The sequence below is a fragment of the Ostrinia furnacalis genome, unplaced genomic scaffold, assembly GCF_004193835.3.
Source record: "Ostrinia furnacalis isolate ACB-3 unplaced genomic scaffold, ASM419383v2 OfSCF6681, whole genome shotgun sequence".
Classification (NCBI taxonomy): domain Eukaryota; kingdom Metazoa; phylum Arthropoda; class Insecta; order Lepidoptera; family Crambidae; genus Ostrinia; species Ostrinia furnacalis.
In genome coordinates, this window is record NW_021136920.1 from 347,480 (window position 1) to 368,200 (window position 20,721).

The following is a 20,721-nucleotide window of genomic DNA, read 5'->3' on the forward strand; positions in this document are numbered from 1 at the left end:
CCCATGTCTGTTCGGTACACTATATACAACTCCTTAGTGAAACCCCACCTGGATTATTTGATCGAAGTTTACGGTAGCGCTCCCAAAACGAACTTGAAAAAACTACAAACATCGCAAAACAAAATTATAAAACTACTGTTCCAATTTCCCTACTTAACACCAACAACAGAAGTCTATAGGAAAACCGGCTTAATGTCAATAGCTCAAATGTATAAATTTAATACATGTTTACTTGTACACAAAATATTAAGAAAAACTATTCACACACAACTATCATTTATAACAAAATCACAATCACAAAAGCGTTCCTTAAGAAGACCTTACGATATTCAATTACCGTCACCCAGAACCAATTATGGCAAGAAAAATATAATGTACGAGGGGGCACAACTATTTAACGGGCTGCCAAATGATATAAAAAATACGCAATCTTTTTTCTCGTTTAAAAAGAAATTAAAGCACTACATTACAAAACACTTTTTAGAATTCTCGTGAAAAAAAAAAAAAAAAAAAATCAATCTGGTTCATTGTACGAGCACATTCATTCATTCACATTCTCGCGTTTTTATTACTTGTAATGTAGGAAAAAAAAAAAAAACCGGTCACATAGCAACTGTTGAGCGTTACGTAATGGAAGCCAAGCAGGTTGCTGGTTTTGTAGTTGCAGTGTGGGTAGGTTAAGAATAAAACTACACTTGAATTTGAAAAAATATAGCATTTGAGCGGTTTGTTATTATTTTATTTTAACTTCATTATTTTCTGTACCTAGTTTCATTTAATACATAAATGAAACGAGCTTGTCTGTTGCGTGCACTTGCTGCTTATTTATTATAAAGTGTATTCTGTATTTTTCTTATAAGTGAATATAATTGTATTCTTTTAGAAAAATAAATATCTAAAACCATAAACCATAAAATTGGTTATATCTAAATACTTTTCTATGGATATTTAGGTTTTTTTATGTCTTCAGTGTCAGTGTGAATACTAATTTTGGAACATCCTGTATGTCACCGTTAAATTGTGAATACTTTTAGTTTATTAACTCATACATTTTATTAACACTGATGGAGTGAATTGTAGTAATAATGTAGAGCTAGTAAGGTCACGGATTCATAAACTAGTGCCTGACAGACAGCAAAACTAGTGCCTGACAGACAGCAAAACTAATGCCTGTTTTCACCATCAATCCCTATTTTTTAAGTGATCCCTATAGTAACTCATAATATAGGAATTTTGTTTTCAAAGAGGGTCACTTAAAAATTAGGGATTGATGGTGAAAACGGGCATAAATCTAACAATAACAATGTTTACAGACACCTGAGATTTATTTATTGGGCTATCAACATGATACAGTATTAAACGCAACAATAAAAATTAAGCCAAAGGCCTCTCTCTAGCGAACTGCTCCCACACAAACAATAACCACAGCATGCATATTATTATAATGTAAGCAAACCGCGAATTTTACATTATACAATATTTACATCTTTAAAGATTACATACTGAGGCAAAAAATAACTCCTGTTTTGCCCTTGTATAGTTAATTGTTTATAACTTAATCTAATTGATAGGATTTATGTATTAATACTGAGAAATGATAAAACAAAGCCCATCCGTACTTATCTATACTCATCATTAACAACAAAATAAACTGTCTATGTAATGAGCAAGTATTAAACAAAAACCAATTAAAATTCAACAATCAAGTACACAATTATTACAAAGCCACTTCACCGCGAACAAAAACAGATAAAGCACGAACTAACAAACCTACACCGTAGCCAATTATGCAATAGCCAAAATTTATAACTTCCTGGCTCAAAACACACCTTTCACTTGCAAATTTTTATTCTTATTCTAATGAGTTGAGGGTCGAAACTTAGGCACGCACCTGCAGCGAAGTGTAGAGGAGTAGATTTCCTGCCAGCAGTGTCTCTAGCATTCACGGTTTGAGGAGTTACAAGCTTCTTCACACGAGGTGCGTCCCCAGTTTTGCAAGCTTCGAACAACTCTCGGAGAGGATCCGACGGCGCAGGCAGCGCGTCCAGAGCTGAACCGAGTATCGAACGGCGGCTCGACATCTTTGAATCGCGTTTCACATTTAATTGGATTGTTTATTGTGACCTAAAATGCCATTTTCGATAAATTATTGTATGAAAACACACGTATATGCACAGCTGCTTTCGGATTTTTGACAGATACGGTGTTGCCGACTCAGAATTATTTCTCCCTAATATTATTACCCCGTGGTGTATGGGGCCCGTGTAGGGTTATTAATTATTCTTTTTTATTTATCCTACATTGAGATCCAGGGACGACGAGTAGCAAACCTCTTAATTAGCAACCATTTCAATGTTACTGAGCCCTAAGCTATAAATGGGCTCGGCTATGACCATCAAAACTCCACGCACGAACGACCGAATGCGTGCCATATAACTAAAAAAAACAATAATACCAACAGTTTAAAAGTTCTGAAATGTAATAAATGTGACATACATACAATAAACAATTTCAATTTGAATGTTGAACCTCAACTGATCAATACAGTCTTTTATGACACACTACGCTACACCCTAACTTATCCCCCAGCACTGTTGAAATCACAAAATCTTAATTAATTTGTATAATATTATTAGACGTGATGGTTTTACACTTTTTTCCTCCATGACAAAACCAATCAGTACCTTTATTCGTAATATGGGAAAGTTACCTAAAACAAGATTTATTTTGTTCTATGGTAATCCAGTTATCATAGACAAATTATTATTCTTTTCAGCGTTGTTGAAGTTTATATGTCTAGGGAATTAAAAAATATGCAACATAGAGCCTTGAAAATATATTGTGCTTACAGTTATTGTACTTAGCAGTTAAATTACTGTAGGCATTTTTTTTTGCAAAGCATTTTCATGGAATATCTTTCATTACTTTTTCTTTCCTTCTCTTTTAGAATTAAAAAATTAAATAAACCAACATATCAGCTGCATGAAACGAAACGTCGCACGTCTATGTTGTCTATACCCGTTAGTTGACGAAATCAAAATGGCGTCTTTCACGGGTTAGCGCATATCCGCCGCATACTGTGCCGTTTTCAATAATCGCGTGTGTGACAATATATTTGTGTTACTGACAATTTGTGGACAATTTATACAGTGTTATAGTGATAATTCACCATAGACGGACTGGCCAGATTAGTGTTTTGATTTTGAATACAAGATTTTGCAAAGGTATGTCTCCTTTCACCTATCGAATATTTTAGTAATATTAACGAGATATCTTACAGGTTTGCGCTAATTGCATTACGGATTTAAAGATTAGTGTAATGTGTGTCTGTTGTCTATTTGTTTAGCGCCGGAAGCTCCATTCTGTAGATCAGTAGGTGAGTTGAGAGAACAAGTTTTTTGTAAGGCATTTCGAGGCCGGGTGTCGTGTCTAGCTAGCCCATTGCCCAGTGTACACTTGTGGGATGTCGCGCGTCACTGTCCGGACAAACATTGGCTTTAACTCGTAATTTAATTAGTAGTTTCTCGCAATGCCTTCCAAGTGAAATGGTACAGTGTGCTAGAGTTTCGCCTTTGGATTGCAGTGTGCTTAGAATGACAATTTGTTGACGAGTATTGCCTTCAGTGGTTGATCGAGCACGTATTTTTATAAGGTATAGTGCTCTTCACGTTTTTCCTTCCAATGTTTACCTGAAAGTGATGACTTACTATAATAATTTTGGTAATTTATTCATGTGTTTACCTAATGATGAACAAAGATACTCCAGGATTACTCAATGGATGAATTTTATGATGTTTGTTCTGTTTATGAAACATGTAATATTTCATACATGTTATGAGTCATTTTGTATGGAATTTTAGTCATATTTCCTCAACTATACATGGGTACATTGGCTTGCCAGTGTAATGTTTAAACATATTTTACTAAAAATCAGTAATCATCATTGAAGAAACACAGAACCATCATAATATTAGATACCATTTATTATTATTAATATTTACATTCATTAACCCGTGGAAAAAAAAATGCACCCATATCACAAAACCTTTAATTTAAATTGACCGTTATATTGTACGAATGCAATAAAGAATTTGAGTGTATTTCCGTTGCTCTTGTCGACCTGTATTAACCTATTACTGATCAATATTACACAATTACTAATTTATTATTGCTAAACGTTAAAATTTTGCAAAACGTGTTTAATATTAATTGGAAAACATTATATATTGAGACATTGGCTGTCTATGCTGTTATTGACCAATACATTTTGCTGGTATAGTAATAAAGCCAGCGTTTATTTCGAAAATCATTATAATACAGTTAATATTACTTTTAGTTAACATTAATCATCAGTTTTGTGGTTTGTTGCCATTAGAGCTGGGTTTATAATTTAAAGTTTTCTTATTTCTCAATAAAATCACTTTACTTGAGAAAAGATTAAATTGACTGGATTATTATAGATATTTTAATATAGATTTCAAGTATTCCTGCATAAATCTTATGCCTTGTACAAATAATTGCTTAGACATAATAAAGTAATTTCTTGAATAAAATCCCTTGTTAGATTTTAATTTAAAGTATAATTTTATTTTTTTCAAAAATAGCTAACTTTAGCCCACTTCTCAGACTGCATTTCTATTCTCAACTCCAGCTGGTATGTTATCCCTAAGTGATGGTAGGACAGCCTATAACTAAGAGCAAAATATTTTGACGATTTGTAAGTAATGACATATGACAATGCAGCTCTTTTTGTCCAGTATTTACTGTCTCCTGTACTCCTTACCAATTTTTTATATTGTAGAGTTATGACCCTGTCAATAAATAAAAACTTAATGTATTCAATTTATAACACACTACATTCTAACGCTTCGCAGAAACCGGTTCCAACCATCGAGTGATAACTGAATTTGTACACACGAATAAAATTTGCTTTGACTCATTAACATCCTGATTACGTTACCAAATATTTCAAGGTTGTATAGAAATGTATTAAGTTATTCGAATAAGTGGGTCAAGTATATCTTTTTGCTATACATTTTTGAGTCGATTTATTAATTATGCGGAATATTAATTATAACATCACCTCGAGTGTTACGTTACTGTGGCATCCTCTGATAGTTTTATGTTTCCAGTGTAAATAAATACATTTAATGCCAAAAGTTAAATAAAAAATTTGTCCATCCATGGGGCAATGGTTAAAGTAGTCTTTGTGTCAAGATCGTGGGTTCGAGTCTTACCTGACGCAGTTTTATCAAGTGAAAACAAAACCCATAAATTTTAACATAAATCACATCATCATCATCATTTCAGCCATAGGACGTCCACTACACATAGGCCTCCCCGATTGCTTATCATGTTGCCCGGTTGGTAGCGGACTGCGTCCTGCCTTCCTGCTAGGTACCCAGTGGCGGATTTACAGTTTTGCCGCCCGTAGGCTAGGGTGGGGTTAGATCTTTATTTAACTTTTATCTTCTGAAATCGAGTAAGCGTCATCTGAAATCTGCCGCCCCTAGGCCGCAGCCTATACGGCCTATTGACAGATCCAGGACTGCTGCTACCTTTATGATGTCGTCGGTCCACCTTGTGGGTGGACATCCCGCAGCTAAAGAGAAAGTCAATATTGACTCAGGGCGCCATCAGTGCACGATCAGTGAAGCGTAGAACGTAAAATAAAGTTTTTGGATTCACTGAATGCATTCGTTAAATAATGTAACAGGTGACAATGACTGACGAGCTGTGGACTAATTCAATAATTAGTCCTAATTGCCGTTAATTTGGCCAGCTCAACTGGTACGGTAGCATTCCTGTTTGGTAACCAGTACGGTAATATGAAGTTTAAAATAAATAGATAGATGGTTTATTGAATTACGACAAAAAGAGGGAGAGAGAGATGTCATCATCATCATCATCATCATTTCAGTCATAGGACGTCTACTGCTGAACATAGGCCTCCCCCAATGCTTTCCACGTTGATCGATTGGTAGCGGGCAGCGGCCTGCGTAGTGCGTACTAAGTGCCCAGCCCATTGCCACTTCAGCTTGCTAATCTGTCTGTTTTACGGATTTCCTCATTTATGTATGTATGAGAGAGATGTAGAATAGATAAATCGATACACAACACAAGAAAAGAAAAAGAAAGAAATATACAACAAAAGACACGGCATAACTCAGTCGCTTAGGCGATCTTATCTTTATAAAGCGATCTCTCCCAGACAATCTAGAGGACATTTGTTTATGATAAGTAAACAGGGATAGGAAGGATGTACTAACATAATTTCGTAAAAAATACTCGTAGCACTTTTTTGTTTTGAGTGGACCGACGACCTGATAAAGGTAGCAGGAAGGCGCTGGATGCAGGCCGCTACCAACCGTGCGATGTGGAAGTCATTGGGGGAGGCCTATGTTCAGCAGTGGACGTCATATGGCTGAAATGATGACGATGATGATTTGATTTTGAAAACGTCAGGCCTCTTCAAAATCCACAATCTATACTTACTATACATACTTACTTACTAATATTATAAATGCGAAACTCTGTCTGTCTGTCTCTCTTTCATGCCTAAACCACTGAAGCGATTTTGATGAAATTTGGCATAGAGATAGTTTGAGTCCCGGGAAAGGACATAGGATAGTTTTTATCCCGGTTTTTAAAACAGGGACGCGCGCGATAAAGTTTTCCTGTGACAGACAAAATCCCACGCGGGCGAAGCCGCGGGCAAAAGCTAGTACTCTACTAAATCTTTATTATTTAGTGTGAAAACTGACATACACGTCGTTTGAGATATCATTTATCTTTGATATCAGATAACTTGTCTGCACTCAAAAAACGTGTTTATCTCTTACATTCCCACAAAAACATTGTGTGAGATAACTTTTATTATTCTGTAGTTTTTAATAAGCTCTTAGTACTGTACAGTCCGTCAAATAGTTCGTGACACCCAAAGTAGCCAAAACGTCTTTATTGCAATTGGAATAAGGTTGTGTGTTATCAAGTTTTTGGCCACTGGGTGTCACGAAATATTTATTTGACGCTGACTTTACTGTACTAGCTTTTTAACCAACTTAAACAAAGAAGGAAGTTCTTAATCTGTCGTATCCTTTTTTGTATATTTCCCGATTACTCAATAGAAGGCTGGATCGATATGAAAAATCCTTATATTGTTTGAAAGGGTAACTTCCATGTGGTCCCAAAATTCCATGAATTGGTTCAGTAGTTTTTTCAGAACTCTGAAAATAGATGGACGCAACAATATTGATTCATGAACTTGAGTTATGTTTAAATCTGATATCATCATCATCATTTCAGCCACAGGACGTCCACTGCTGAATATAGGCCTCCCCATTGACTTGCATAATGACTGGTTGGTAGCTGCATCCATTCATCACTTATTTATGACGAGCGAAATACTTACGTCTCATGGCGCAAGTACACTGCGAAAAATTTACCGAGACGAAACACAGAAGTATGGGCGATACACGCGTGAGGGAAGGAAAAAATAACCGAGATGCTGTCCATACTATTACGTCTCGGATAGTGTACTTGCGCCATCACAATCTTATGCCATAGTCGATCGATGTATACCCATTCTTATGATACACCATACAAGAATGCATGGTAAATTCAGTGAACTGCTCCTGAATCGAATGTACCTACTACTACTATTTCTATTTATTTATATTAACCGGCAGACAGTGGTGACTGAGTTTGTTGCGGCGCTTCTTCTCAGCACTTGCCAAATGTTGGTCTCGAAGCGCTGGTAGGGTAAAAAGATTATGAGACATGTAGAGGCTCCTTAAGAGCATATGACGATTTGTAAGAACTATTTATTAGTCTAAACAAATAAAGAAATTTTGACTTTGACTTTGATCGAAACGTTTCATTCAACACTACTCAGTCAATAATGGTAAAAAACTTATATAAATCAAAATCAAAATTTTCTTTATTTGTTTAGACTAATTAAATAAGTTCTTGAAAATCGTCAAATGCTCTTAAGGAGCCTATACATGTCTCATTATTTTCTTGCCCTACCAGCGCTTCGAGACAAACATTTGGCAAGTGCTGAGAAGAAGCGCCGCAACAAACTCAGTCACCACTGACTGCCGGTTTAAAAATATAAAAAAGTAGGAAATTACAATACATTCAGAAGCAAGTTACTTACCACGCGCTCCCGTTGATAGAAGGTGGCCTTTAAGACGCCCATCTAGCACGAGACCGCGTGGCAGTTTTGAATATATTTATTTATTTATTTAGTGCCGTGCTAATTTCTAGGTTAATTGTTGCATTTTGATACATATATATTTTATGTCAGGTATATCTTTCCTTGACCAGTCCCCGAAGGCAGCGCCTGTTCACAGACATGACGTGTGAACCAGCCATCGCTTCACTATACTCACGTGTATAAGCAATCCGGCATTTAATTAAGTCATGAATGCCTACACCACAATCCTAGGAAGCGTCCGAATTCTTCAGATAGTCGCTATCTAGCTGATAATTCTGTGACGTGGTTGTATAGTGTATTTATACTCAGTAGTTTTGCTCCTCACTTGGATTCGCGAGGAGTTATAGATCGTTTCATCAACGAAGACGCGCCCCACCAATTTTTGGCCGAGGGAAGCGCGGGGTGCGGGGAGTTTGATCCGAGCGTCATTATTGTAGTGTACGTGTGCACTCATGGTTGATGTTGTGTAATAATGAAGGCGGCTAAGAGTAAGTAAGTATGCGCACACCGTTGATTTTTCGTTGGCCGATAGTTTAGTCGGGCAGTTGATCAGTATGGGCATGTATGGGAGTGCGCACATTACGCCGATTCGATTTGGCCGATACAAATTAAAATCGGGCACAACTATCGGCCAACAAAAATCAACGATGTGCGCCTACTCTAAAGAAAAGGTTTTTTTTTATTAAAAAATATCTGTAACTTTGCTTCTAGACTTGGTTCAGTTCGGACCCAGCGATAAAACATTGTACATTTGCATCAAATTGTAACCGCACGCGGTTACTGAACTAGGCCTTAAAGGCCACTACTGGCTTCTATGCGAGACTTCTACTATAGTTTACATTGTGCTTGTGTAATTCGCACATACGCAGCTTATCTCTATATGTAGTATAAGTGAGATAATCTCATCATCGAGTGCGATGCGGGTAGTGTAATACACACTATAAAATACACTAATTTATGTGTCACCGTGAAACTCCGTCAGTTTATAATTTAACGCGTGAGATTGTAGATCTTTTAACAGTGGGTTAGGTTAGATTAAAATCTGACGGATTTCACAACTTTACAGTGACATACGCAGGAAAACCAAAGCACAGACCAAAGTAGTAACATAATGTGGCAGTGGGCGGGGCACATAGCTCGTAGAGCTGATGGCCGTTGGGGCAGATAACTTCTCGCGTGGCGACCACGGGCCGGAAGACGTAGTGTAGACAGGCAGGTCTCATACTAGATGGACCGACGATCTGGTGAAGGTCGCGGCTGGATGCGAACAGCGCAGGACCGGTCTTGTGGAAATCCTTGGGGGAGGCCTTTGTCCAGCAGTGGACGTCATTTGGCTTAAACGAGCGAAGGGTCAAGTACTTCATAACCCAAAGTGGCCAAAAAGCTTTATTCCAATTGTAACAAAGACGTGTTGCGAACTTTTTTACTACTTTGGGTGTCACAATTTAACGCTGGCTGTACAACACGCAAGTAAATAAGTAATAGTAATTAATTAAACATATCCCGTGTAGTCGACAGTTATTTATTAATATTCAATTGATTAATTAACAGCTACAATGAATGTTAACGGTGTCGATGTAGTACGGTGTTAGGCTAATAATTATACTACAGTATTTGCTACCTGTAGGCCTAGGATGGACGCGATAAGCGTTTATCACGCCATTTTATCGATTTTACGCGATAAGCCCATACATTTGTCGTCTAAAATCATTGATAACATTTTATCACGGCGCGCATTACACGTCTCAGTATCACTTTAACCCTACTACTGCTTCGGGACAATAAAGGGGTCAGTGCTGAGAAGAAGCAGCGCAAGAATTTGCACACAAATATAGTGTAATGAATTCCTAGACACAACATTTTCATGCTGATTTTGTTAAGCAGAATAGTAGCATTTTACCTAAATTCAACACCTAAACTATTGTACCTATTCTTTGCAAATAATTACTTTGACAATTTTAAACGTCTCAGTATCATTTTAACCCTACCACTGCTATGCTCGGAGTTTCCCTGCGTGATCGAATCAGAAATGAGGAGATCCGTTAGGAGAACCAGAGTGACTGACATAGCCCGCAGAATCGCTAAAATCAAGTGGCAGTGGGCGGGGCACATAGCTCGAAGAGCTGATGGCCGCTGGGGCAGGAAAGTTCTTGAGTGGCGACCACGAGCCGGAAGACGTAGCGTGGGCAGGCCTCCCACTAGGTGGACCGACGATCTGGTGAAGGTCGCGGGAGGTACCTGGATGCAAGCGGCGCAGGACCGGTCTTTGTGGAAATCCTTGGGGGAGGCCTTTGTCCAGCAGTGGACGTCTTTCGGCTGAAACGAACGAACGAACGAACTCCTTCGGGACAATAAACGGACCAGTGCAGTGCTGAGAAGCTCAAGAAACTCGGAAAACGGAAAAGATTAAAAAATATAAGTGTTTAAACTTATTTCTAAAGGCCACCCATCCACACCTGACCGTGGCATCGCGCATCGGTTTCTTTTTAAATTCAACAACAAGTGTGACTATTGTAATAAAAAAAAACCGTCAGCTAAATAGTTATTTTATGACTAGCACAATTAACGAGACCATTAAGCAGTTAAACAAAATCTTTGTTTATTGACCAGTGCCTAATAAGACAATTTATGTGACTTTAGTTTCTTCCGCTAATACTTCTTATGGAGTGAAGTGGAGTAAATAAGGAGAAAAAAACAAATTCATTGATATAGTCCCACGATTTTAAAACGTCGTGGCATAAAAAATTATAACTGACAACCCAGTATTAATGGTAGCTCCCTCCCTCCTGTAATATGGTTGTTTTTTTTTTTTTATGTGATAGGAGGCAAACGAGCAGACGGATCACCTGATGGTAAGTGATTACCATCGCCCATAGACACCCGCAGACCCAGGGGCGTTACAGGTGGGTTGTCCAGCGTGGCAAAAATCAGAACTAATAATCCAGTATAGATAGCAGCGCCCTCCTGACAATGTCATAGCTGGGACGGTTCACTGTTGGACATCTAGTGGTATTTTTTGAAACAGGACAATTGGAGGATAACTTTCTCCAAAGAACCAGAACATTAAAGTTCCACAGCTCAAAAAATAAAAATCTTAACGTAAAATCCAAATTAAACAAAATACCTTTTGGGTATAACAAATAAAGATTTCAACACGTGCGCTGGTCGGCTGGAAAGCGTGTCACTGCGCAGGGACGCGCTAGTACACTCGATCACACATTTGGTTGTGTAGAAAGGGCTTTACAGCTTATTCTTTTCTTTTCTTTTTTTATAGACGGTATTGGAGGCCGCAATTTTGCCAATGTTAGATTCAAAAGCTGTATAATGCTTGATGTCTTTGCCTTGTTAATGCAAAAAAAAACTAGTTTAATCTCGTAAGAACGAAGGGCCAATAAGCCTAGGCGCAGACCACCGACTTTTAGTTGGCCGATAGTTGGGCCCGATTTTAATTTGTATGAAGAACAGCCCGACCCAACTATCGGCCAATTAATGTCGGTGGTCTGCGCCCAGGCTTATAGTGAAATAAATACATTATAGTGACAAATAAGTAGTTTGTGACATCATCATCATTAATCTAAATAAGTAAGTAGTATGTAATAAATTAAAAATTCAGCTCAAAGTTGTAAATTAAGTAGATTTAAAATGACGAAATGAGTTTTTGTGTTTGTGATTATCACATTCGCATTATTTACCCACATGATAAGATTATTAGAATTGACAAGTGCAAAGACATTTTTAATTTTTAATATTTAAACAAATACTATTTTTATTAGAATAGAATAGAATGGACTTTATTGAACACAGTGAGCACAATTTATTACTATAGTTATTAAATAATTTACATAATGTATTTCAGAACGTCACTTCACAACTTGACTTCTTCAAAATCATTGTCTTAGATATTTTGTAAAATGAAAGTGCCTGGCTATAGCAATTCGTGATGCGATTTAAAAAAAAATTACAGATATAAAAAAAAATCAATAAATTGTAGCCACTTTTTCTCGCGACTGTACTTCGCGTTGTCCAGTTAGCATCTATTTAGACATAGGGGCGTCGCCTGCGCATTCCTAGGGCCGTACACAAAAACCTCGTAAATTCCAAGCCGGTAAAGAATTTTGATACTAAAAATATTTTAGAATTAAGAAAATACCTTGGGTGCTTTATTGCCCGAAGGAAATTGAAATGTTTTAGTGTGTTTGTTTATTAATCCATTCCTTTGCTTACCATAATAGGTTTGTAAACAAAATTAATATTTTTGATTAGCTAAAGTTATTAGGAAAATGGATGAAAAGAGTCCGTCATAATACTTACACACGTTTTCTAATGCCCAACATTAAAATAAACAACATTAACGTCTAAATTAATGTTTTGGGCATTTAAATTAACTAATGAGATGGTTTTATTAATCAGACCTAGTTCGCTAATTTAAAACAGTGGAAACTAGAAGCAGTAAGCTTATTTTGTAATTAACGTATCCACAACGAGAAAGCTCTTGGCCTGCATCTCACCTGATGTAAAGGGATGATCACTATTGCCACCTCTCGTTCCTCCCCCAAGAATTTCCACAAAGACCGGTCCTGCGCTGTCCGCATCCAGGTACTTCCCGAGACATTCACCAGATCCTCGGTCCACGTCTCCGGCCCATGATCTACAATCTATGTGCCCCGCCCACTGCCACTATGTCGGTCATTTTGGTTTTCCTGTGAATCTCTTCATCGGCCAAGCTTGCTGTATTGTCAGTTGTGGTCAACATAAAAAATTCCCTTTAAAAACTCGGCCGAATGTAACGGCGTTCGACGCGTGGGTGTGACACAAAATTATATCGTATCCAATATTCTATACTATGTTATAAATGGCAAAGTTACTCTGTCTGTGACATTTGTATATGCCTAAATAGTTCGACCAATTTTGATGAAATATCAAATAATAATTCTTTTTTTTTTTTAACCACAACGAGGAAGCTCTTGGACTGTATCTCACCTGATGGTAAGTAACGATCAGGCCGAAGGTGAAAGCGAGCTTCACCCGGAATCCTCAACCATGGAGGAACTGGCTATCTTACCTCTAACTGCCGGAACACAACAATGCTGTTAACATTGTTGTTATGGCGACATACTTAGGTAAGATGGTGGTAGCCAGCCAAGCGGACATAAAACAAGCCCTACCTTGAAAAAAAAACACATTGCTCAACTTTGTTATCAGTTAGGTGACTTTTTATCGAATAAACGCGAACGAATCCGCAAGCTACAACTAGTATGTCAATAAATCTAACACAATATGGATCCAAGACCGGTTGATAAACGACATTCTGTGTGGAATGTATGTATTTGAATAAGTTGTGCATCTGTGAATAGAAACGAGTCGTCGACGTAGGTCCATAGTAAAGATAGGTAAATTGATGGGATTTTGAATTGGGTGGCTAACACCATTGTTCAATAATTCCGAGATACAGCTTCTTTAAATGAACTCAAAATTGTAGCCCTGAAAATCAAATTATATCACATTGTAAATTAAGTTTTTTTGAGTTGGGGAAAAATTGCCGTCATAGTATGTGTTTGCCATACAAAAACCACTGTCCACCGTGTCTCTCTAAACACTCGACATTGGCAAAACCAGTGTGCTTCAAATTCGCACCATTGCATTGAAGCCATTAGACAGAATAATAATAACCAGGGGAGGAATCGTTTTGACAGCTCTTGAAAACAACGTCAACCGACTAGTGATGTCAGTTACTTAATCCATTTCATATTTCCAAATTACTAACAATACAGATAAAAATAAGTCATACAAATGTTTGTTTTTTTGTGTGGATAGAAACCGCGACCTCTGGCATAGTAGTTCGCTACCACCAATCCACGCGGCTGTCAAACAGTCACACAGCCAGGTCAAAGGGTCACTGCAAGTCTACAACTAATCCTATCTAACCACCCCTAGCTCTTCCAAACTAGTTCTTATTGCGTCGAAATAAAGACGTCGAAGTTTCACAAATTAATCTGAGTCTCGGATCAATTAGAAGTCAAGCCCCTCGTTGCTGGCTCAATTGGATATTGTCTCTTGCGGTATAAGCGATGAGCGAGTGCGTTAAAAATGTTCGTTTACGCATTTAGTGTGGGGCGGTGAAAGTATTATTACATTAGCAGCTTGGGATCTTGTTATGCTATAAAATCCGGAACGAGGTTATTCGACAGAAGACCACAATGAAGAGTTAAAATAAAATGTAGCAGTGGGCAGGCCATATCTGTTGGAAAACCGACTTTGTAGTGTGGAGTAAACAGATTTCCGAATGGAGACAAAGATGTAGAGGTAGAGATAAAAAAAGATAAAGATATTGATTAACATTAACATGTGTGAAAACATCACAAAACAATATGAATTGGTCTCTGGAACTCAGCTGTTGAATGAACAACAGCTGATTTTCTGAATGACATTATGTCTTTCTGTCTCAGACCAAAATTCTGTCAAATCTGCGAGCAAATGCTGAGGAAAATATACACTCGACATCAAATAAATCGCACCTCCCGCGACAAGCATTTTCAAACGTATGCATCCCCACTTCCCACCAATATTGGCACCATTTAAAAGCCTAGTTCTAACCTTAATTTCATTAAAGGAAAGATTTTTACCCCAAAAATGTGTCTTTAGAAGGATCCAGAGTCACTTCTTCAAAAAAAGGTAGTTATGCTAGAGCCAACTTTTATGGCTATAAAACTGTTAAGTTGGGATTAATCGCTATCCATTTGTTAAAGAGGACACGTGAAATCATTATTTGGTTTTATAACCATAAAAATTGGTCTAATTGATCCCATAGGTGGGCCCAAAGTGAGGTATTTTTTCAAGTCAGATTTATGGTATATGTTAATCATTTATTAAGAAATTAAATGGGTTTTTCTTTAAGGATATTTATTGGGCTTTCAAATAACACCAATATTGTTGGGGCACCATGATTGTGTCAGAAGAAAATCGTTAAAGTTCGCGTCGCGGAAGGTGCGGTTTATTTGATGTTGAGTATATTTCAACTCGCATTTGACTGTTTTATGACTTAGACCACACGTCACCAACAAACGGTGATGTCATCATGACTAACGCGGGGATGAGAAGTCCGCGTTTTGCATGTTTCCCTACGATTGCACTTGTCCTTATGACGTCACCGCATTATGTCTACGATTAAAAGATCTTGCATCATCTCATTACACACGCAGTTTAATAAAATTCTTGATCAGTTATTAAAAATAGTTACAAAAAACCGGGCAAGTGTGAGTCAGACCCGTACATAAGAGGTTCATAATGAAAAATTAAGCTCCTTATTAGTCACAAATGACATTTCTATAAAGCTAAATACTGTGATATATTTTATCGCCCGTATTCACAAACATTACTATGAGGTCTCACAGGGTGACACGAACCAATCACAGAGCTCTATTCAACACTATGTATTCGATTTGCTGCGTCACTTAAGCAAGTATCGTTTGTGAATACGGGCGTATGTCATGTTCATTAGAGCCATCTTGCAACAAACATTAATAGCCTGCGCTATTGACTGTACTTTTTAACCGACTTCAAAAAAGCAGTTACTTAGTTTCTTGCGCTGCTTCTTCTCAGCACTGGCCCATTTATTGTCCCGAAGCAGTGGTAGGGTTAATACTGGGACACACTGGGACGTGTAAAAGTGCTTTTTAAATGCCTATTTGCAAAAATAAATGAGTTTTATGAGTTTTTGTGAAGGAGATTCTCAATTAAGTGACATAATATCTCTCAGAGAAATGATACCATTATTTTCCCCAACATTGGCCAAACATTTCAAAGTAGTCATCAATTATTTTTGTCCCTATCAGGCTGTAAGCGGAAGTGTCACTGATAAAATGCTTTGCTGGACAACTGAATGAATTCTGTTTAAGTCAATAAAAGTTAGTTAAATTGTAAATGTACACTCATACTTTTCAATATAACAATCATCATCATGGTCATTAAGTCTCCATTGCCGGAGCACAACCCGAGTCGTCCAACGACTTGGCCTACTTTTAACTTGGTCCACGGGCCAAGTCGCCGGTTTGAATTTTTTAATATCTTCCGGTAACTGGGCCCACCTTCAGTGTTTTATTAATAAATTGAACACCAAATCAATAAAAATCTTTAGAATCGAGTGGGCCCAGTTGCCGGCAGAAAAAATATTTAAAAATACAATCAATCGACTTGGCCCGTGCACCAAACTAAAAATGGGCCAGGCCAAGTCGCTGAAAGACTCACATAAACAGCTAAACTCCGGATATTATATAATTGTAAATTATTATTATGTGCTATTTTAAAACGAAAATTAATAGTCTATGCGCTGTTGACTATTATCTACGTCAAATGATCATCTGATCAAGTCTTCTAAGAGAGCTATTTTTGTGAATGATCATGATCCGTCACCTACGCGTAGCGAAAATAAATATTTATAACCACTTGTTTACCGTGTGTGAATGAAAGAAATTTCGTGACTAGCTTTCTGCCCGCGGCTTAGCCTGCGTGGACTACAATCTCTCTTGGACTACAATAAGGATTTGACACCGCATCCAGCCGGGCTAGGATGCGCGCCGTGATATACTTTATCGACGTCAAAATGTATGGGCAAAATCTATAAAATGGTGTGATAACCACTTATCGCGGCGCGGCACTTATGTCGTTCTCTACATCTATATTATTTTATGCGAGCGAGATGTCACTAGCAGCAACACTGTGATAAAAAGAGGTGCGTGATGCCGTCGCCGTCACGTCAAACAGAACCGTTTTTATGCAACTATTTGACAGTTCAGAGGCAAACAGTGGCACGCTGCAAATCTGAACTCTGAGATACTTTCAGATTTTACATGAGTGAAATCGTGGATGTTTATGAGAAATAGCGCTTCAGAAACGTGATGACTGGTTCAGTGATTGATTTATCGTACAAAACGGACACAGTGAAATAATCCTGACGCTGACACACGTGACACAAATGATATCCAGTGTCATCCGAAATCGGTTTCGTTTGACAGCTCGTGGTTTTAGTGGTTCCGAAGGAATATTAACTTTATGCTTTGACCTGACCACTGCCGGTAGAACGCATCCAGTGCTGCAACACTGGAAAAATCCTTTGACCCTTTTTTGTGTTGCACAAAATCTATACTTATCGAAAGGTCTCACTCATCCCGTAATCTCAGAAACTACAAGTGCTAGGAGTCTCAAATTTTGCATGGTGGTTCCTTTTAGAATGTAGGTGCTCATTAAGATTTTGCAAAATTCAACCCATAAGGGGGTAAAGCGGGGTCCATGCGTACGAAGTTGCGGGCGGCCGCTATTTAGTTACTAAAACTTTATAAAATAAATATTTTTTGTCTAGACTAGGAGCTCTTATCATTTGTTTGTAACACTCCAATTGTTTTCTTATACCCATCCTTATTAGTTTGTTAAATACCGCCATTTTGAGCAACCTTGCGGACGTCCTTGCCTAGATAGCGTGGATTACAAACGAAAATAACTCTTATTGTTGTTATCATAAGACACAACAGCAAATAAGGAAATATACGGACTGGGTGTGGTCACAACGCGAGCTTTGTAATGTTAGTTGATATGTTTTACTTGTTTAACACTAGCGGATAATATATTGAAAATTTTAACTTAAAACATGTTTAATTTCATCCGTATTAATAATATTAAAATAAGCTAGGCCTAATGAAACCGAGCGTAAAATTACGTAATTTAATGTAAACAACTTTCGATAGTTTTAATAAATGTTTAATAATTAATCAATCAACTACTTCTATACTTCGGTACTAAATATTATACTTAAACGCTAATGTTTATGAGGACAGATGTAAATTACTAAACTGATTTGGATGATTCTAGTTCTTTGGAATCCTAGTCTTACATTGTTTTCATCGCTATGTAAAAATTTACCACCCTTTTCTATAACTGTATAGTTTCCCTGCGTGATCGATTCAGAAATGAGGAGATTCGTGGGAGAACCAGAGTGACTGACATAGCCCGCAGAATCGCTAAAATCAAATGGCAGTGAGCTGGGCACATAGCTCGTAGAGCTGATGGCCGCTAGGGCAGGAAAGTTCTTGAGTGGCAACCACGAGCCGGAAGACGTAGCGTGAGCAGCCCCCCACTAGGTGGGCCGACGATCTGGTGAAGGTCGCGGGAGGTGCCCGGATGCAAGAGGATCGGTCTTCGTGGAAATCCTTGGGGGAGGCCTTTGTCCAGCAGTGGACGTCTTTCGGCTGAAACGAACTAACGAACTTACAAAAGTAAATTAGTTTTATGAGTTTTTAGTTTTTTACAGCATCTAAAGTTGTATATCGTTTGTTGCAGAGAGTCGAGCGGGCAGCAGCCATGAGTAAAGACGGTTGAGCACCGCGCGCCGGGTGGCGCGCAACACACAACATGTCGTTCTTCAACAATCTGAAGAAGGTGAGCTTACTATACTATATCGCGACGACATCATAAAGGTACCAGGACAGCGCTGGACGCAGGCCGCTGCCAACCGGTCAACATGGAAATCATTGAGGCCTGTGTTCAGCAGTGGACGTCCTATGGCTAAAATGATGATTATTTATACATAAATTGAAATACATGCTGAGTTTCTTCCATCACTGGTTTTCGGCACCAGCCCATATGTTGTTCCGAAGTGGTGGTAGGGCAAGTTGTATTTGGGACGTGTGTAAGCGCGCTGAAAAGGGCCTAATACTAATAAAAATTGTCCTTTTTGATACACCACCGACACATTTTATTTGCAAATAGGCTGAAGGCACTTTTACACGTCACAGTGTTACCCTACCACTGCTTCGGGGCTATAAATGTGCCAGTGAAGAAGCAACGCAAGAAACTCAGTCACTATTACTTTTCTGCCCCAAACACACTCAGCTCTATGAACCATAACCTGTCCACTGCCACTAAGTTTGACAATTCCACAAGACTGACGATATTATTCGGTGTTTCTTTACGAGATCGAATCAGAAATGAGGAAATCCGTAAACGAACTAAAGTCGCTGACATAGCCCGACGGATTAGCAAGCTGAAGTGGCAATGGGCAAATAAATAGTACGCAGAACTGACGGCCGATGGGGCAGCAAGGTTCTGGAGTGGAGGCCGCGTACCGGAAAACGCAGCGTGGGACGTCCACAAGGTGGACCGACGACATCATAAAGGTAGCAGAAAAAAAGCGCTGGACGCAGGCCGCTACCAACCGGGTAACATGGAAAGCATTGGGGGAGGCCTATGTTCAGCAGTAGACGTCTTATGGCTGAGATGATGATAATGATGATGACGACGATATTATTTTGCTATCGATTGCAGGTGCTGCACCTAGGTGGCGGCAATGACGCGAAAAAGAAGAAGGTGTTCAACAACATCCGCGACAACTGCGACCCCAATGAACACTGGGACATGATAGGGGAGCTCGGCGATGGCGCTTTTGGAAAGGTAAGAAAATAATGTTTTTCCCACTGGCCCCCACTGGAGTCACCTGGGAAGATTGATCACAAAAATTTCCCAGTCTTCTTACGTTAAATTGAGGATATGTTAGCCAAAATCATTCGCAATATCCCTCACTGGGGACAACTGGGAAGGTGCTCAATTACACCCGCGACAACTGCGATGGAATGGTAAATATTGACATTTTCCCACTGGCCCCCATTGGGGGCAACTGGGAATTAGTCTACTGACATGTGTCGGTGTCCTCCGCTCATGCTTATTTGACATCTTGGCCTCAATGTGGGGTAAACTGGGTATTGATTCACTAAATTGTAGTTGCATCTGCTAAAGGCAACTGGGAATTTATTGTAATAATAAAATGTACAACCCGGTCAAGTTAACTGCGTACCTGGCGTTACATAGACGCTCTGGTACTGACGGGACGTACGCGAGGAGGTCTGCAGTCTTCCAGCAAGGTGCGCAGTTAGCTCGGTCGGATCGTATTTGTCCCCACCAGTGGGGATAACTGGAAATTTTAATTAAAAAATATTCTTATTAAAATTAGGCTTTTTAAAAGCGCTTTTTCGCCCCAGTAATACGAGTTAACGTTGTTTCATAATACTTGTTCTAAGATAGGTAATTAATTATGATTCAAATACATTTTCACTTAATAACCTGGCACAATGATGCTGACGAAATGGCATGTTAATCGATCGTGCCATTATAAGTTATTTGGAATTAAACATAAAAACTAGGAATGTCTCACTTTCGTGCGACGAGACTCGTTGAGAACCCTGTTGAAGTAAATACAATGTTTTAAAGTTTTATTGGAAATAAACACGTAAATTCAGTTTTTGTTGCGGGTCCAATGACAGTTTAACTTTCCCTCGAGACAAACTTGACCTTCATTGGTTGGGTCAAGCTGTAGACCCTGGCTACACAAACTCAAATAAGGCTAGAATATTAGAATAGATCAGCCGGCGTGCAGCGATGGCGATCAATGCATTTAAATCTGGTCGCCATCGCTGCATGCCGGTTGATCGAGTGTGATCGCATTGGTTTGGCCGAACCTT

The 20,721-nt window shown here is 38.6% G+C and overlaps 2 protein-coding genes across 2 annotated transcripts in view; one reads left to right on the forward strand and one right to left on the reverse strand.

The window, feature by feature from the left end:
* Tnks (tankyrase) overlaps nt 1-2,196 on the reverse strand; it is a 60,446-nt gene extending 58,250 nt beyond the window's left edge. The window contains exon 1 of the mRNA XM_028318137.1: nt 1,892-2,196. Coding sequence (XP_028173938.1) covers nt 1,892-2,081 — 190 coding nt within the window. The 5' untranslated portion in view covers nt 2,082-2,196. The remainder of the gene's footprint in view (nt 1-1,891) is intronic.
* Nucleotides 2,197-3,033: 837 nt separating this feature from the next.
* Nucleotides 3,034-20,721, forward strand: part of LOC114362676 (serine/threonine-protein kinase 10-like) — a 28,236-nt gene continuing 10,548 nt past the window's right edge. The window contains exons 1-3 of the mRNA XM_028318146.1: nt 3,034-3,224; nt 18,548-18,646; nt 19,532-19,657. Coding sequence (XP_028173947.1) covers nt 18,620-18,646; nt 19,532-19,657 — 153 coding nt within the window. The 5' untranslated portion in view covers nt 3,034-3,224; nt 18,548-18,619. The remainder of the gene's footprint in view (nt 3,225-18,547; nt 18,647-19,531; nt 19,658-20,721) is intronic.